The sequence below is a fragment of the Pseudochaenichthys georgianus genome, chromosome 3, assembly GCF_902827115.2.
Source record: "Pseudochaenichthys georgianus chromosome 3, fPseGeo1.2, whole genome shotgun sequence".
NCBI lineage: Eukaryota > Metazoa > Chordata > Actinopteri > Perciformes > Channichthyidae > Pseudochaenichthys > Pseudochaenichthys georgianus.
The window spans coordinates 42,496,368-42,513,416 of NC_047505.1; the positions used below are offsets into that span (position 1 = coordinate 42,496,368).

The 17,049-nt window shown below is 38.8% G+C and overlaps 1 protein-coding gene across 2 annotated transcripts; it reads left to right on the plus strand.

The window, feature by feature from the left end:
- Positions 1–138: 138 nt before the first annotated feature.
- LOC117439648 (PWWP domain-containing DNA repair factor 3B) lies at positions 139–11,353 on the plus strand. Of its 2 annotated transcripts, none has more exons than XM_034075639.2 (13): positions 139–373; positions 5,515–5,772; positions 5,897–6,134; positions 6,633–6,767; positions 6,873–6,943; positions 7,341–7,417; positions 7,722–7,782; positions 7,885–7,960; positions 8,052–8,102; positions 8,224–8,462; positions 9,467–9,682; positions 9,816–9,904; positions 9,996–11,353. In XM_034075639.2, exons 2-13 carry the CDS (start codon positions 5,644–5,646, stop codon positions 10,093–10,095), a joined length of 1,482 nt encoding a protein of 493 aa, XP_033931530.1. In that variant the 5' UTR covers positions 139–373; positions 5,515–5,643; the 3' UTR covers positions 10,096–11,353. The 2 variants fall into 2 exon arrangements, with proteins under 2 accessions (XP_033931530.1, XP_033931524.1); XM_034075633.2 differs by having other exon boundaries at positions 140–373; positions 6,630–6,767.
- The last annotated feature ends 5,696 nt before the right edge of the window (positions 11,354–17,049 follow it).

Sequence of the window (17,049 nt, forward strand, 5' to 3'; positions counted from 1 at the left end):
AAGTATACTTGCTTCGTTTCTGAAGGAAGTGACTTGGAAGTACGCGACTACCAAGCCAGTATCCTCGCGATTGAGTGACATCTGTCAGTGACAGATATTTAAGGCTGCGCTGCGCACTCCGGGACTTTAGGTGGCGGTATTTCGGTATTATATACAAGATTAACCAACTAGTAGTTAGGTTTGTTCACAACTGGGAGTGCAACACTTCGGTTTGACCATCGTATATTAAATGTTGCTTTTTTATCGCAGTGTTTAAGTACTACCTGTGAAGCATTGCAGGCGTGCAGGCAGGACGAGAATGTATGTATTCTTTATGTATTACTGAGGCTTATTGGGAACTATCCAAACAAAAGGCCGATCTTGTCTTTTTAAGGTGAGTGGTCACTTGTATACTATTTATACTAGTAACTATACGATTTGCTTTAACCTGAGGTTATGTTTATCAACGTGATAACGTATCAAACACGGGTTCAAATTACAGTTTGCAGACATGTGTGGCAACCATTGCAATAAATGTCTTGTGCCTTTTAGATATCTTCCTGTAAACGCTTAGCAACCTTATGAAGGTGAGCTATAACTGACACATCGACTGAAAACCGTGCAAAATGTATACTGTTTATCTATGGGCTACACTATGAATGTGTTGTGTCACTTTATATCACATACGTCAGCAAGAAAACCATTTTCAGCTTTCATCGCAGGGGAATGTTGGGGGTGAGTAACAACGTTACTGAGGAACGTTGTTGTTGTTAGCCGCGTTAGCTTATTTGCAAATCAAATGTCGGATCCCGTTTCCGTGACGACAGTCTTTGATGTATTTTTGCGAATGTAGCTAACGTTAGTGCTGTTACATGCTGTGCCGAGACTTCGGAGCGTGGTTCGAGAAATCAATTTTCGTTTTTGGTGAAGCAAGTATCGAGGCTTGTATCGTTTAGGCCAGTGACGCCGTCGATGACAAACGAAGCCTCGCTGCCCGTTTATACCACGTGACTGCTTGGTAGTGCTTCAGATCGTTTGAAACCGAAACACTGACACTAAACAGTTTGATAACACTCTTATTGCCCCTCCTGTACCCGAGCCCGGTGCCACAGTCGGATTAAGAGGACTCAGACCCCCTCTCATTTCATTTCATTTCAAACCTTTATTTATACAGATAAAATCCCATTGAGATCATTGATCTCTTTTCCAAGGGAGACCTGTTCAAGTAGTTCCACATGAAACATAAAAGCATAAACAGAACAACAAAAGGACATCATACAGCATCATTTACAAAATTATCCACATAAACGGGTACCAATAGCTTCCGATTGAGTAGCATCCAACCGAGCTTTAAAAACATTACTGGCACCAGATTGTTCAGTTTCCATTTAATTTGCAGACTATTCCAAGACAGAGGAGCTGCGCATCTAAAAGCTGTCTTCCCTAAGACAGTCCTAGCAGTTGGCACATTTAATAAAACCACAGCATTCGATCTCAGGCAGTAGCCACTTACAATTCTCCGTGAGATCAGGGAGCAGATATAAGATGGAAGTTTCCCTAGCATGGCTTTGTATATAAAAATGTACCAGTGACTGAGCCTCCATACAGTTAGTGAAAGCAAACCAGCCCTTGCATACAGGGTACAGTGATGATGGGTTAATGCTTTACAGTTTGTCACAAATCTCAGTGCACTGTGATACGCAGCATCTAACTTGACCAGGCAATGGGCAGGTGCATTCATATAGACCAGATCCCCATAGTCCAGCACAGGTAAAAAGGTCACAGTGACTAGCCTTTTCCTGGCCTCAAGCGAGAAACAGGACTTGTTTCTGAAAAAGAACCCTAGCCTAACCCTCAGTTTTTTTAGCAGGTTATTGACATGAAGTTTAAAAGAGAGACAATCATCAAGCCAGATACCAAGGTATTTGTAACAGGCAACAACTTCAAGTTTTGTTCCTTGCGTAGTTACAATATCCAAAACAGGCTCTGGTGTCTTTTTTGCTTTTGAAAAGAGCATTACCTTGGTTTTATCCACATTTTAAAAGAAGCTTTAATTCAGAGAACTGAGTCTGAATAATGTTAAAAACGGCCTGTAATTTAACAACAGCCTCCTTAATGGTGGGACCTGCACAGTACATCACGGTATCATCCGCATAAAAATGTAAAGTAGCTTCATCCACGTTATCACCTACGCTGTTAATATATATGGAGAATAAAAGTGGTCCTAAAACAGAACCTTGTGGTACACCATTAGAAATGTTTAACCACTCAGAAGACAGTCCATCAAAATGAACACATTGGGACTTTTCACAAACCACCCCACTGCAAGGCTGGATATGCCAATACTGAGTAGCCTCTGCTTTAAGATGAGATGATCAACGGTGTCAAACGCTTTGGAAAGGTCAATAAACAGAGCTGCACAACTCTGCTTATTATCTAAAATACTAGTAATGTCATTCACCACTTTCATTGTCGCAGTGATGGTGCTGTGTTTCTTTCTGAAGCCTGACTGATGTTTAGACAGGATGTCATTTGTACATAAAAACTCCTTTACTTGTTCACTCACTAGGCGTTCAAGAACCTTAGCCAGAACTGACAATTTAGAGATTGGCCTATAGTTATTTAAAATAGTTGCCTCCCCTCCTTTCAGTAAAGGCAAGACATAAGCAGACGTCCATACTTTTGGAATTGTATTTGTGCTGAGGGAGAGGTTAAAAAGAGAAGTAAGAGGTGGAGCAATAAAGTCTGCAGCTATCTTTAAAAAGAAAGGTTCTAAGTTGTCCGGGCCAGCCGGTTTCCTAGGATCTAGCTTAGATAAGGCTTCATGAACAACATCAACAGTAAAAGGGGTAAAACTGGTTTTCCAGACCACGTTGTTCAGAGTCACAGACTGTGGTGTTCACAGAAGCAGAGTTAGGGACAGAATCAAATAGAGAACCACAGGACACAAAATGCTCATTAAAGCAATTTAGCATAGTGGCCCTGTCCGATATAGAGCCAGATGCTGTGGTAAGGCACGGAGGTAGCTCATTATGGATCTCACCGGTTGATATCGATTTTATTGCTTTCCAACATTTCCTAGGATTATTTAGGTTTTCTGTGGTAACTGACAAATAGTACTTCGACTTTGCACTTTTGACATTTGAAGTGAAGCTATTCCTTAGCTGCCTAAAACGCAGCCATTCTATCTCTGAGCCTGATTTCCTAGCCTTTGCCCAGGCCTTGTTTCTCTCATGAAGGAGACTAGACAGCTCAGCAGAAAACCAAGGATTGTCTCGTCCCTTTACTCTAAATTTACGCAGAGGTGCATGTCTATCAATGATCTCCATAAAACCAAGATAAAAATAAGACCATGTGGTTTCTACATCAGCACACAGATCGATTTTACCCCAATCAAAATCAAACAGATCATGCACAAAACCCTGCTCCACAAAATGTTTTATGTCTCTCTTAATGATAATGCGAGGTTTAACCTTTTGGACCTTAGTGTCCCTAATTGTGGCTACAACACAGTGATCACTCAGATAATTTGCAAATACTCCCACAGATGAATATTTATGGGGAACATTAGTTAAAATGAGATCAATTAGGGAGGATTTATTAGGGGACTTAATATTTGGGCGAGTAGGACTGTCCACAATCTGAGTAACATTCAATGAGATGCAAAGGTTTTTAAAATCCTCTGACAATGCAGTTAACCAGTCCCAGTTAAAATCTCCAAGTAGGACTATTTCCTTGTAGTCTAGTTGTGATAAAAGATTTGCTAGTGAAGACAAGGAGTCTTTGACAGCTGAGGGGGGTCTGTAGCAGCCCACCTCCATGACCTGTTGCCACTTCTATATTTAAGGCTAAAAATTCAAATTGCTTACTGATCGATTTGGAAACTAATGTGGTTACACTGAACTTATTCTTAACATAAATTGCAACGCCACCACCTTTATTAGGCCGGTCGGTACGATACACATTAAAACCATTTAAGGCAATGTCAGAGGCCTCTGAAGATTGTTTGTTTGTATCACTTGTAGTTAGTTTGTATCACTTGTTGATGTTTGTACTGTATCGTGCTGTGGGTGTGTGTATAGTTAGGGAGCCGAAGCGGGGCGGATTAGATAGCCACAACACATCACTTAGTTTGGTTTCCTAACCTGCTTACTTCTCCTAGTTTTAAATAAAACTTTTGCACTAGATGACACATTCCGATTCAAACAATTTACAAACAGTAAGTATTTCAGGTTCCAGAGAGGAGATGGCTGTGGCTCAGCTGGTTGATAGACTCTCATCAGGATGGTGACCGGTTCGCTACCGGTCAATCCTCTATATTACTTTTTTATTCTTAAAAGCGTCAGCAAAATATAATAATGTAGTTAATAAATGTCAACTTGTTGTTTAGTATTTCTTAGGCTATAACATTAAGTTTACGAATATTATTAAGGAATAAGAATCCATCTTTGCAATGTTTACAAGCCTCCTCCTTAGGCTTTTAAATCCCAATAATTCAACTGGAAACTATATAAAATATTGATACAAATTGATTACAGGAAAATATGATTTCAACTCAATGTTTATGAGTTATTGTTAAGGCTTTACCCATTGCAATCTCAGTATAAGAAAGATCCCGCTGTCCGGCAGTGGTTCAGTCATGCTCCCTTCATACCAACATGGTTCCAGGGCCGGTTCGGAGCTTGAGCCCGATAAGCACCGTTTTTCCTGTTCACACCGCAGTGGAGCCGGCTCTAAGCACAAAAAAACGGTGCTTACCAAGCACCAAAAATTGTCGATCTAGAAGCAAGAACCGCATGCGTCACGCTTACATCGGAGGGGGCAAGATTAACCTGAGCTAACAATTTATGGCGAGTACGGCAAATAAAAGTTGTAACAAGCAGTAGCACTGAGCAAAGTGACTAGAACACAACCACACACTTATAAAAAAAACACACTTTATAAAGTCAGGCAAGACTAACCAGGCTTCGTGTGATTCTGTTTATTTGTACCTTCCTTTGACCATCCGTTCGCTGTCAGTAGGGGCTTGGACTGGGAGCCATATGGTCGCCGGTTCAAGTCCCTGACCAGACCTAAATATGGAGTGTGGACTGCTGCTTGAGCAAGGCACCAGACATTCCCCTTCCCCCCCACTCCGATTGCCCCCCGGGCGCTGTACAATAGCTGCCCACTGCTCCTAGTACTAGGATGGGTTAAATGCAGAGGTGTGCTGAGTGCTCTGCATGTGTGACTATTAAGGAGGGTTCCATCCCTCCGATTCTATCTTCTATTTTCTATATCTGCCTGTTTTACACTCTTTGACCAGTCTTAATTTGTGTGCAAATTAAGCCTCGAGTAATGAACCCGTTTGCGAACCAATTGGCTGGAAAGCTTCATGAAGCTTCATCTCACCATCACTAGTTAACACGCAAATGCATGATATGATTGCATTGTCCTAACACTAACATGGCCTTAGTGTTAAGCGGAAGTACATCCTCCACATTAGGTTGGTTTAACAACACATTTCTCACTCTTCCCCCTTTCTCTCTCTCTCAGCTGTCAGCCCCATGACATCGGCCCGCTAAATGTCATACTTTGACACTTCACATCTGATCCAATGAACTCAAGGGAAGGACTACACCAGTTCATACAGTAATTAAAGGTAAACTTACAGGTAATATTCAAATGGAACCGACACAAGACGCCCCGCTGACCTCCACATCAGTCCGCAACTCCTCCAAAGACTTCCTGTCCAACATCTCCAGAACAAAAGAAGTGGAGCCAGAAAGCAGCAAATTCACCAATCAGTTGGAGGTGTTTCATAATTTCTCTTTTGCTGATATTGTTTCTGCATTTTGAGCTAACACATTATTCAGGATCCACAGTTAATTTCAGTAATAATCTTAAACTTATTTTTGATATATTTTTTCTGTTGTAGACATCAGAGGTAGATTCATCATGCTGCCAATCAAAGTCTGTAAGAAAACGTGAGAGTGCTCCCGCTTCCCCGATAAGAAGACTTAGAAATAGGGTGGTGAGAGAGCAAATACAGACGCGCAGTCAAACCAGAAGAACTCCAGCCAAGCGCAGGCGAGGCAGGACGCGGAATGTGCCGATGACTGAGAGAACCACATCTCAGTCATCGGAGCACTCCACGCCTGATGCTGCAGAGAAAGGTATTGTCCAGCAATATACCATTATTGATAACTGTGATATTTAAAAAAGGAAATACATATTGATACTATGTTAGTAATATACATCTTATAATATTGTATTAATAATCCACCTCTTTAATCATTTATGTTTAGTTCCATTTAAGCTTGATTTCTTCCTATAAATGCCAAAAATGCACCTTTTTTTTTTTTTGAAAGAAAATTGTATTTGACTGAAATCCTTATATTATTATTAATTTTATATTTTCGGTACATTTTGCAATTATATCGTTATCATTACTTATGTTGGCTAACATACCTTTTTCTGTGCACCTCATGCATCATCCTCACAATCCGAAATGTGATAAAACATGCTGTGGTCTGTGAGGAGTTTGGTAGGGTAGCTACTGCTGCTTGTAGTTTTGTAGAACAGGTTTAAAATAACTCGGTTAAACTAAATAATCAGATCTAATTCTGTTATTTTGTTTTCCTTTCAACTACCCACCCACTCCCCAAAAGAAGATTCTGTACTGTCTTCAGATCTGTCAATAGAGCTGAGTCACCATGAGGAACAGGTACCATATTTGTTCTGCCAGGATGATAATCCTAGTGAGGAGGACGAGGAGCTACCCAGTTTTTTGATGCAGCAGGAGAAAAGTAAGAGAGACTGCGATGACTGAAAATATCCTCTACAAGGACTGGATGTGGACTGGATAGTATAAACGTACTGTTAACTTTATGTGAATTGTCTTTGTCTTGTAGATCCTCCAGCCATTACAGGAGGAGCCTTTGTGTGGTACAAATATAGAAGTTACCCATTCTGGCCTGCATCGGTGAGTGCAGAAACCTGTGTGGAACTGATGATGGGTTTGTCATAAGCACATGTTTTTGCATCCATACAGAAATTAGCTTTTTCTTTTTTACATTTGAGAACTTTACACTTTGCTTTTACCATTTTTGCTCAAGGAATGACTTGTTCTGTCGTACATTTCAGCTTAATTGAAAGCAATTGGTTGACTAATCACTTTAGCACTGTTAAACTAGTCACTGTGGTATAGTTATTGGTTATAATTCTACATGTTCATTTCAAGTAGATGTGTTCACTGGGGAAAGTCAATTTGCATGGAAATGTTGGTGACTCAAAAAAAGAACAGTTCTCAAATGTTTACAAATTAGAAAAGCCTTAATGTTTCACTTTTATTTTATTCAGTACAATCTTTTTCTTTGCAGGTAAAAAGTGTGAACCGTAAGCAGAAAAAAGCGAGCATCATATTCATTGATGACCCATTGATTCACCAAAAGAAAGGGTAGGACATTTAAAGGAATTTTCGATCACTGCTTTGTTGGATATCTGCTGTATTTTTACAATGTATAGGGTTGTTATTACAGGTTGTAAGGACCATATATTATCTTCCAATTCTGATCTTGGTGAGAACACCTGAAAGGAGCTGTGTTTTAAAATAAGTTAACGTTAATTAAAGTAATGTCGTAGGTCTTAAAAAGCCTCTTTTAGTCTGATGTAATGTTAACAAATAAAAAACTCATGAGTTGGCACACTTTAAAATCATCAGTAGTTGGTATTTTAGTTGAATTTTTTTTGTTTTTTTTAAGGTTGGCTGTGGCTCTGAAAACCCTGAAGCCTTTTGGCAGTGAAGAAGATCATGAGCTGGAGGTAAGATTTGCCCATGAAATATACACTCAGTATTTTTAAAATGCTGTTGTCCTGTAAATCAGTGGCAGACCATAAATGTCTCTCAAATGTATTCTGTTATAGTGTAAAGCCAAAGAAAAGTATAATGCTGCAATGGAGTGGTGCTTGGATCTTATAACGGACTACAGAATAAAGATCGGTAAGTCCATTTAACTGTTATGCAGAAAAAAACAACATTGTTTGGACACTACTGCATTGGTAGCAGTACTAATCATGTTTTGTCTTTGCAGCTTGTGGCTCATTTTCTGGCTCCTTCCTCGAGTACTTTGCTCACGACATGAGTAGGTTTTGTGCCACCACAGAATATTAGGCCACTGCAGAATGTTAAACAATGACAGAATATGAAAATGTATATACACCTGCATCCTTTCTTGGTCCTGACCATGCGCTTCACTTTTCCAGGCTATCCATTGAGGAGAAAGTACCCGAAGGCAGCCTCAGAGAGACTTACCATCCCCAGTGAATCGGCGGATGTGATTGAGGCACCATTTCAGGATTATGGCTTCAGTGACCAGCATGAGGAGGTCAGCACGAGTTTAAAAAGGTTGCTGCCAGACCGGAGTCATGCCACCCACGACCGTGCTAACAAAAAGCTGGTACATTTCATCGTAAAGCAGCGCATGGTGGAAGGACGCCTTCTGGTATGATTCATGGAACCTATTGCATTGCTGTTTAAGTTCTTGCTCTTTGCAAACACTTACTAATTTCTTGTGGCTTTTTTATGTGAAAGTATTTATATATGAAGGAAATATGTGCAGATGCATTCCTCTGTCAGTGCAATTTGTGCAAACATGTTCTATGACATTAATTCATTGAACCCATTCCCTGGTATCCAAATATTCCTGCTTCACTTTTTTCTTACTCATTATAGACTGCATACAGCATTCTCAATGCAATTTCTTCAGGAATTGCGTTCTCTAGTTTCAGTTTAATTTCTTCAATTTTTCTTTAATTTATTTGACAGAGAATGCATGTGCAAACGTTGTCCTTGGTTATGCTTTAAAACTATGTCCCACCAATGTGTTAAAAGCGATACTTTTGCAATAGATGACCTCATATGTTTTTTTTTATTTAACAATGGAGTCTCTGCTGTTGATGAGTGCAAGAGAAACATCCACAATGATATTTGAATGTTTTGAAACATTAATGGATTAAGATCAACACTTGCTAAATGAGCACTGGTCCTTGATGATAATAATAATAATACATTTTATTTTATGCGCCTTTCATGACACCCAAGGACACCGCACAATTTGTTAAAAAGGAATACGCTAATAGGCAACAGAACATGATAAAAACACAAACAGGAAATCATGGAGGAGACAATCAAGTGGACACAAATTAAACATATAATGGGGAGCACTACAGTGAGTAGGCAGATTTGAACAGGTGGGATTTGAATATGGTGATTGTGTCTGACTGTCGGATGGCGGGGGGAGGGAGTTCCAGAGTCTGGGAGCAGTGCAGCTAAAAGCCCGAGCACCCATGGTGACGAGGCGTGGGGTGGGGACGGTTAGCAGAGGAGGAGCGGAGGGAGGGAGACAGGGTGTACTCCTGAAGAAGGTCAGCCAGATAGGGGGGTCAGGTTATGTAGGGATTTGTAAGTGAGCAGTATCAACTCACCCTCCTGTATCGCTCTACTTAGTCTGTGATCAGTGGGCAGCAGCCGTCCAGATGGCTTCGCTCCTTTCTGAGTGATCGGCGTAGGATGGTGAACGTATTCTTGGAAGATGACCAGCAGTTGGACCAGGTCTACAGGTACCTGAATGAACTCTACACAACAGCAGAGGCCATCGCCCCTTGTCTACATGGGATGGACATGCAGCTTGTATCCTTTGTCCTGGATGTGCTTCTTCCTGAGGTGAGCTAAAGCTTCATCAGCGCTCATTTTGTGTTCTTCTATATTGTGTCATTTGGTATATTTTTTTTATATTGCCGTTCACAGTGGTATGTATGTGGTACATGTGTATTAAGATTATTGTTCTCCTGTGAAGGCCATCATCTATGCCATTGCTGGGGTGGACAATGTCCCAGTAAAAAAGGCAGAAGAAAAGTACCTTAAAGGGCGATGCATAAGTAAAAGGTAGAAGCCTAATGAGTTAAACCTTTAAAGAAAGACATTGTCACACCATATATTAAATATGATCAGTGAATGTTGTTTTCTTTCATTTCAGAGAAAGACAGGAGTTTGACCTAATGATTGAGCAACAGATGAGGAACAAATTCAAGTGTCAGAGCACTTCACCTGAATTATTGGATGACCCCATCAGTTAGAAGGCTGATTAATGTGAAATAATTGTATTCTTTTCTTTCAAACATTTTTTTTATACAAGCAATGATGCATTATTTTGTGCCTTTTTTTTAAAAATCTGAAATGATTTAATTAAATTATCCTTTGCCTCTTTTTAAGATGCATCCCTATAAATCATGGGTTATCACTGCAGAAATATAATATAATAATACTTTTGGAATGAGGGCAACTATTGTCTGTGTACAGTGCCAAATCCTTTAAGTTATCGCAATATGCATCAACAACAGCTCAACCACCATGGGGCCAACAATTGTAGCTCTTGTCTAGAAGGCCTAGAAGGTTGTAGCAATATCTATTGTCAATAACCTTGTTTTAGAAAAAATATATATTGAGATCATGCTAATGCACTTGTCTCTCTCCCCCAAAGTCCTACACAAATTATGTTGATTCCTTTGCCAAAAAAGACACAAGAACAAACAAGGAGGAAGATTAATTATACTGATAACCTTATTTATAAATAATATTGTTTTAGTTCATTATCAGCATCTTTGACAATATTGTGGTGAAAGGCTAAAGTGTAAATATTACGCGGTCATCATATTCTGCAGTCTGAAACAGATGTCCTAACAACCACAAGAAGAAGCATTGTGCTAAGAGGAACAATACATCTCAAGCTAAAAACCATTGTGACATCAGCACATCTGTGTATTTTTCTCCATCTTTATTCATTTATACTTATTATTTGGTATTTTTAAGCTTCAATCTTTTCTTCCACCCCGAGAAGTTGATATTTTTTCTGCTGAAACACTTTAGTCAACTTTAAGCCGTTAGAAAAAAATGTCATTCTGTTTTTTATTTATGATCTATTCAATAGTGGCACATTTCCACTTCCAATGGGACGTCAGGCCTGTTGTGGGGGTTCTGCGTTATTTTAATACATCCATGGGTTTCTGGGGTGGGTGTGCAGCAGCAGTTGAAAGAAACGCTCAGCCTCCCTCAAACAACTGGGAAAAACAAAATTAGTATCAGATCCAATAGTATGTACCTGCAATACCGGAGGCTGCAGTTTCAGGACCGCAGTCGTAGGACTGCAATACTAGGACCCTAGTTTTTTTTGCAACATTATCTAGGGAATTGGATGCCCGCAAAAGTACAACCATCGAGTATTGAGTCTACTACACAGCGAGTCTGTTTTAGACATTGTAATGCTTGTTATTAACGATCTATGAATGCATGAAAATACTTGTTTCTTACGGAAATTAAAGAAATATGATGAAAATATGTTCTATGTGTTGTTGTTGTCGAGCAAACACATAATAACATACATTGTATTGAATATATACATGCACACAATGGATATATAAAGTCTTTCAGTGTGGAAGTAGATGGTATGGTTATGGTATTTTGCAGACACTTTTATCCAAAGCGACATACAAAATCTTAAGCCACTAAAACAACCATAATTAACACTAGAATATCAATACAGACTTCAATTTATAGAACAACAATAGTGGTGATAACAACAATAATATGACATTAGCCTACACTAGAACTGGGGTCGTTTGGCAATAATAAAATGCATCACACACGTGTCACAGATTAAAGCACATAATACTTGGGGTTAAAAACAGCAATGCATAGCACGATAGCCGAAACAAGGAATGGATTTATCGGATTAGTTTATATAATTATAGTTCCCTGTAGGCTATGGGCAAACCTTTTTCATTCGTGGTCCTTGTTGGTGGGATGAACTACCTGTGCTGTCCGTTCAGCGACAGCCCTTGTACTTTCAAGAAGCTTTTAAAAACTTTAGAACATCTTTCTAATTAGTTCATATATTTGAGTCTTACTCGTAAATGTAATCATATCCTGGGACCCGAGGAAAAAAAGTGTCTTCCAATTTCCTTTTTTTGTGTGATTTCCTACCTATTTAGGGTTAAAAAACATCTTGCAATTTAGACTTTTTTTTTTTTATTTTAAAATGTTACAGTATGTCCACTGTAGAGGACGTCGGGACCATATTAGTTTGAAAAGACAGCCAAAATTAACAGATGGACTACGTAACGTATTATGGTTATTGAGTGATATTAATACAATAATACATTCACCTTTATTTAAAACATGAATAAGCAATTGATCTTCTGAACATTGCTGTTTATTTGGTCAATACAAATCTAGCTTGTTTTTTGGTGAATCTTTCCAGATCTTCAAAGACTTTGTAGTCAATGTAGTGGGAAAGTACCTCATTGGACTCCAGTCAGCACGGGCTTTAGGGTCATCTTGACTAGTTTTATGGATGTGGTCTCCATTTGACCATGCTCATAGAAACAAAGCTTGCATTCCTGAGGCAATTCTCATTTTTCATGGCTCCACTTAAAATAAAAACAACAATAAGACATACGTGCTACTCTTCGCCCACAGACGGCCATGTCTTTCCAGCTCGTCCCAATCTGTCTATATATATCTGTGCGCTCATGGAGCCTCCTGCATATTTCCCCCCCTTCTTCTTGACCCTCTTCTATCCCAGGTGTGAAATTCTCATCTCTCGCATCATCCCAGCATGCAATTTTAACCAATGACATATCACTGGAAAGACCAGGGTGTCCTCTGTACAGTACATCAGGGATTGATAGAGTAGCTCAAAAGACTAAAAGGAGATGCATGTTAACAAAATGTCCACTACAGAATATTCGAATAAATAAATAGCATATGTGAGCATATAAGCCAAGGCAAAGCAAGTTTATTTATTATAGCACCTTTCAACACAAGACCATTCAAAGTGCTTTACAAAAATGAAAGACATTAAGAAAATGGCATTTAAAAACAGTCATTAGAAGCAAAGATAATCAAATAAACATTAAAAGAAAAATACATGGATAAAAGTTACAGTGCAGTTATATGAATAGTTCAATTAAAAGCAGCGACAGAAAGAAAAGTCTTCAGCCTGGATTTAAAAGTAGTCATATAAAAGAAACTCTGTGTTAGAAGCTTTCTTAGAGATATCAAATCAAATCAAGTTTTATTTATATAGCACATTTATAAACGATTTTTGGTCCAGCCAAAGTGCTGTAACCTACATATAATAAGAATAGCCTACAGTAGAGACACTTTACAACACAGATTGTTCAGAATATCCAACCCAGTCTCATAAAAAAACGTGTAATAACTACGTTGGTCCACAACGTAGGACGTAGTATTTCTACAAAAACGCCTCTGAAATTGTAAGATCCCTACGTTTTTTTTCACCATTAATTCCAATGGCTGGCGTCTATGTCACATGATCTTCAAATGTCTCCCTGCAGAAAAGAAAACATGGCCGAACTTCGTTTTATTCTCGGTGTAAAATGCCTATTTTAAAGTTAGTTTGGCCATTAAAATGCCTTTTGATGTAATTTGATGCGTCAAATATGAGTTGTTATTTCAGATTATGTGTGCAGTGGATGCACATGATCTTTAGTTTGCTAGTTATTACCTATATACAGTCTATGGTTATTACGAAGATTACTTCAGGAAATTGTGTCTACAACGTTTTCATTGTCACCAAGGTGGTTGCTAGGGATGCTGCAATCGATATTATTTCTGTTATGTTGTGTAACTGTTTAATGGTGTTATCTTTATTGCTACGCCCTTCCCCGTCAATGTATAGTGTTGGTCCACAGCGCAAACGTATTAGTTTAACAAAATCCGCATCTAAGATTGTGGCATAGATACGTTATTTTCCCCTGTGCAATTCTCCTTTTACTCAACAATAACACATAATTATCCTTGTGTTTATTTATTTGTTTGATTAATAAACACAAGTTGGAGTCCGTCAGGACCGAGGGTCGGAGCAGCTCATATGCTTTACAGAATATTACACCTGGAAGTAAGTATTCTCTCCGCTTCGCTTGACAAACCCCGTGATAGTCCTCAAGCTCTGTGATTGGAGAGTATGCCGAGCGTCGAACAGCGCTTGAAATGGGATGGAACCACGGCAGACTGTCCAAAACTGGATTTGAACGGGTCCACCCCGTCCCCCACTCCCCCACCCCGTCCCCAGAACTACACATGCTGGCTATTGTGTTTCGCAACATGTGCTATGGCACGTCTCTACTAGGAGTTGTAGTTTTAAAAGACGTTTTCGTATTTCCCATAATAAGAAGTTGCCAGTATTAAACTGTGTACATCCCTGGAGGTTTAAGGGATAGGAAACACTCAAATTTAAAACATATAATTAATAAATGGGTGAAAATGGCTTGTGCCCATAATGGGCAGCATTACCCACATGCCAGCTAAGGTCAGAAGAGCTTTATTTAACAGCTGGTCTTATGTCTGTGACCCCTCCTGTTGTTAATTGATGAGCCTGAAACATGCACTTGTCAAGGTTCAGAGGCACACTTTGCAAATATGGCAGTAGCCATCGATCATCTTAAGATAAGATATACTTTATTGATCCCAAGTTGGAAACATTTGCGTTACATCAGCATGTGTAACAGTTGTAAATATGCAGTGGTGTTTATTTGTAAATTATTTAGTATAATCACACAAATTCTGTTTTATATTTAATAATTCTGTGTTCTTTATTTATTGATTGTTCAATACCTGACAAGGCCGGAGATGAAAAACTTTGGTTGCAGGTTCCTCAACAGTGCATTACAAGACTATCAATATGTGTGTACCTCCAGCCATTAAACTGTCGTATTCTGCACATTTCTTATACTATTTACATACATCTTATAAGAGTATAATACATATGTATAATATCAGTTAAAATAAGTGCTTCAACATAGTTAACATTGCTGGAGGTATACACAAAGTTTTTCATTCATTGCATAACTACACCGTTTGTGAATATGATATGTCAATAAACCTTAGAAAATCTTGAAATCTTGAAAGGGATGTGCAAAATAGTCATTATATACAGTCTTTAATTAACTATTAGTAGACAATAACGAGTAATGAATATACTTTATAGGGATCCTATTAATATCTAATAATAAAAATAATGAAATTCAATAACATGCTTTAACCACTAGGTGTCCCTTTATATCAGCTGTGCACCTTTATGGTGTAAATACAGCCTATCTACCAATTGGATCAAATATAAAAGTGAGCCGAATTAGTGTTGATACTGCAAGGAGACGTATTGTGTGAAAAGAAATGTAAGATGTTGTTTAATGGCTGATATATTTATGATCCATGTCACGTTTTCAGTGTTGGCGGCAGTTCCTCATGTTTGTCTAGAAGTCTTCTCATCAGGGCTCTATAAATAGAGAACTACGGCAGATATGTAATATTTAATGCAGCCGAACCGTGTATTACAATGCCGTTATGTGATGACTTTCAAAGAGAAAAGCAAGCACACTCGGAATAAAGTGTTTTCGGTCTGTTTCCGGTATTTGTTTATGACAATGTGATGTGAGATGTGAGACTGGAATTGCACAGGGGAAAATAACATATCTATGCCACAATTTTAGATGCGGATTTTGTTAAACGAATACGTTTGCGCTGTGGACCAACACTATACATTGACGGGGAAGGGGGTAGCAATAAAGATTACACCATTAAACTGTTACACAACATAACAGAAATAATATCGATAGCAGCACTAGCAACCACCTTGGTAACAATGAAAACGTTGTATCGACACAATTTCCTGAAGTAATCTTCGTAATAACTAGCAAACTAAAGATCATGTACATCCACTGCACACATAATCTGAAATAACAACTCATATTTCTCGCATCAAATGACATCAAAGGGCATTTTAATGGCCAAACTAACTTTAAAATAGGCATTTTACACCGAGAATAAAACGAAGTTCGGCCATGTTTTTTTTTTTCTGCAGGGAGAAATGTGAATATCACGTGACATAGACGCCAGCCATTGGAATGAATGGTGAAAAAAACATAGGGATCTTAACATTTCAGAGGCGTTTTTGTAGAAATACTACGTCCTACGTTGTGGACCAACGTAGTTATTACACGTTTTTTTTATGAGACTGGGTTGGAATATCAGTATGAGACACCCTCTATCCTTAGACCCTCACATCGTACAAGGAAAAACTTCCAGAGAAAACCCACAGTTTAAGGGGAAAAAATGGGAAAAACCTCAGGGAGAGCAACAGAGGAGGGATCCCTCTACCAGGACGGACAGACGTGCAATAGATGCCGTGTGTAAATCGAAGAGATAATACATTTTACAGCATTTCGACCGAATGTTAGGAAATGCATGTGTCTGTAATAAGAAGATGAATCCACGAGGATGTCAGCTACAATCCTGTGGAAGCCATCAGGGAAGCAGCATGACGAGATCCAAGGCAGGACCGCAGAGACAGGTTCAGCCATGACCCGAAGTCCACGACTTAATCCAGAACTCAGGATAGAGGATCCAAGACACAGGACTACAGCAAGAGGATCAGCCTCGACTCCGGTTCCCGGCGTAGATATAGATACAAAACAAGAAAAAAGATTTGGCTGGGTTAATCGGAACAAGAGAATACACAGACACAGACAGAGAGGGAAAAGATCATTGGATAAAAGTTATTCTTGATAAACCTCTAGAAAGATCTCATGAACTTCCCCACTCAATCTATCAAGACCCGAGCCGTTCTATTATATATAGGATAAGAAACAGAGATAGGGAGCACAACAACCTATCTCTTTGTCAGATGCACTCCCCCGCTTATCTAAGCGACCCTGTTACCCTCTACAAGGCCATAGACCAGCAGAGGGAAAATGGGGGGTAGGTAAGGGTAAGGGTTTTTAAGAATAAACCGTAAGGGTCTAAAGGGAAAAAAATATGAAATATAAGGTACTATATTTTAAGTAATCCTATCTACTATTCCTATATTTGAATAATGTATAAACTATTTTAAAAATACTTTGTGAAATCCTATGTTATGTTATAAATATTAAAATAAAGAACTAAATGAATAAATAAATAACTAAATAAATGAATAAATAGATAATTAAACAAAAGCCAAAGAGAAAAGTGAG

What these genes read in the sequence shown, in the direction of transcription:
- LOC117439648 (XM_034075633.2), top strand. Translation starts at nt 5,644, where the DNA reads ATGGAACCGACACAAGACGCCCCGCTGACCTCCACATCAGTCCGCAAC. An exon ending in GCCTGATGCTGCAGAGAAAG is followed by an intron (nt 6,135 to 6,629) that starts GTATTGTCCAGC and finishes ACTCCCCAAAAG; the next exon opens with AAGATTCTGTACTGTCTTCA. An exon ending in GGGCGATGCATAAGTAAAAG is followed by an intron (nt 9,905 to 9,995) that starts GTAGAAGCCTAA and finishes CTTTCATTTCAG; the next exon opens with AGAAAGACAGGAGTTTGACC.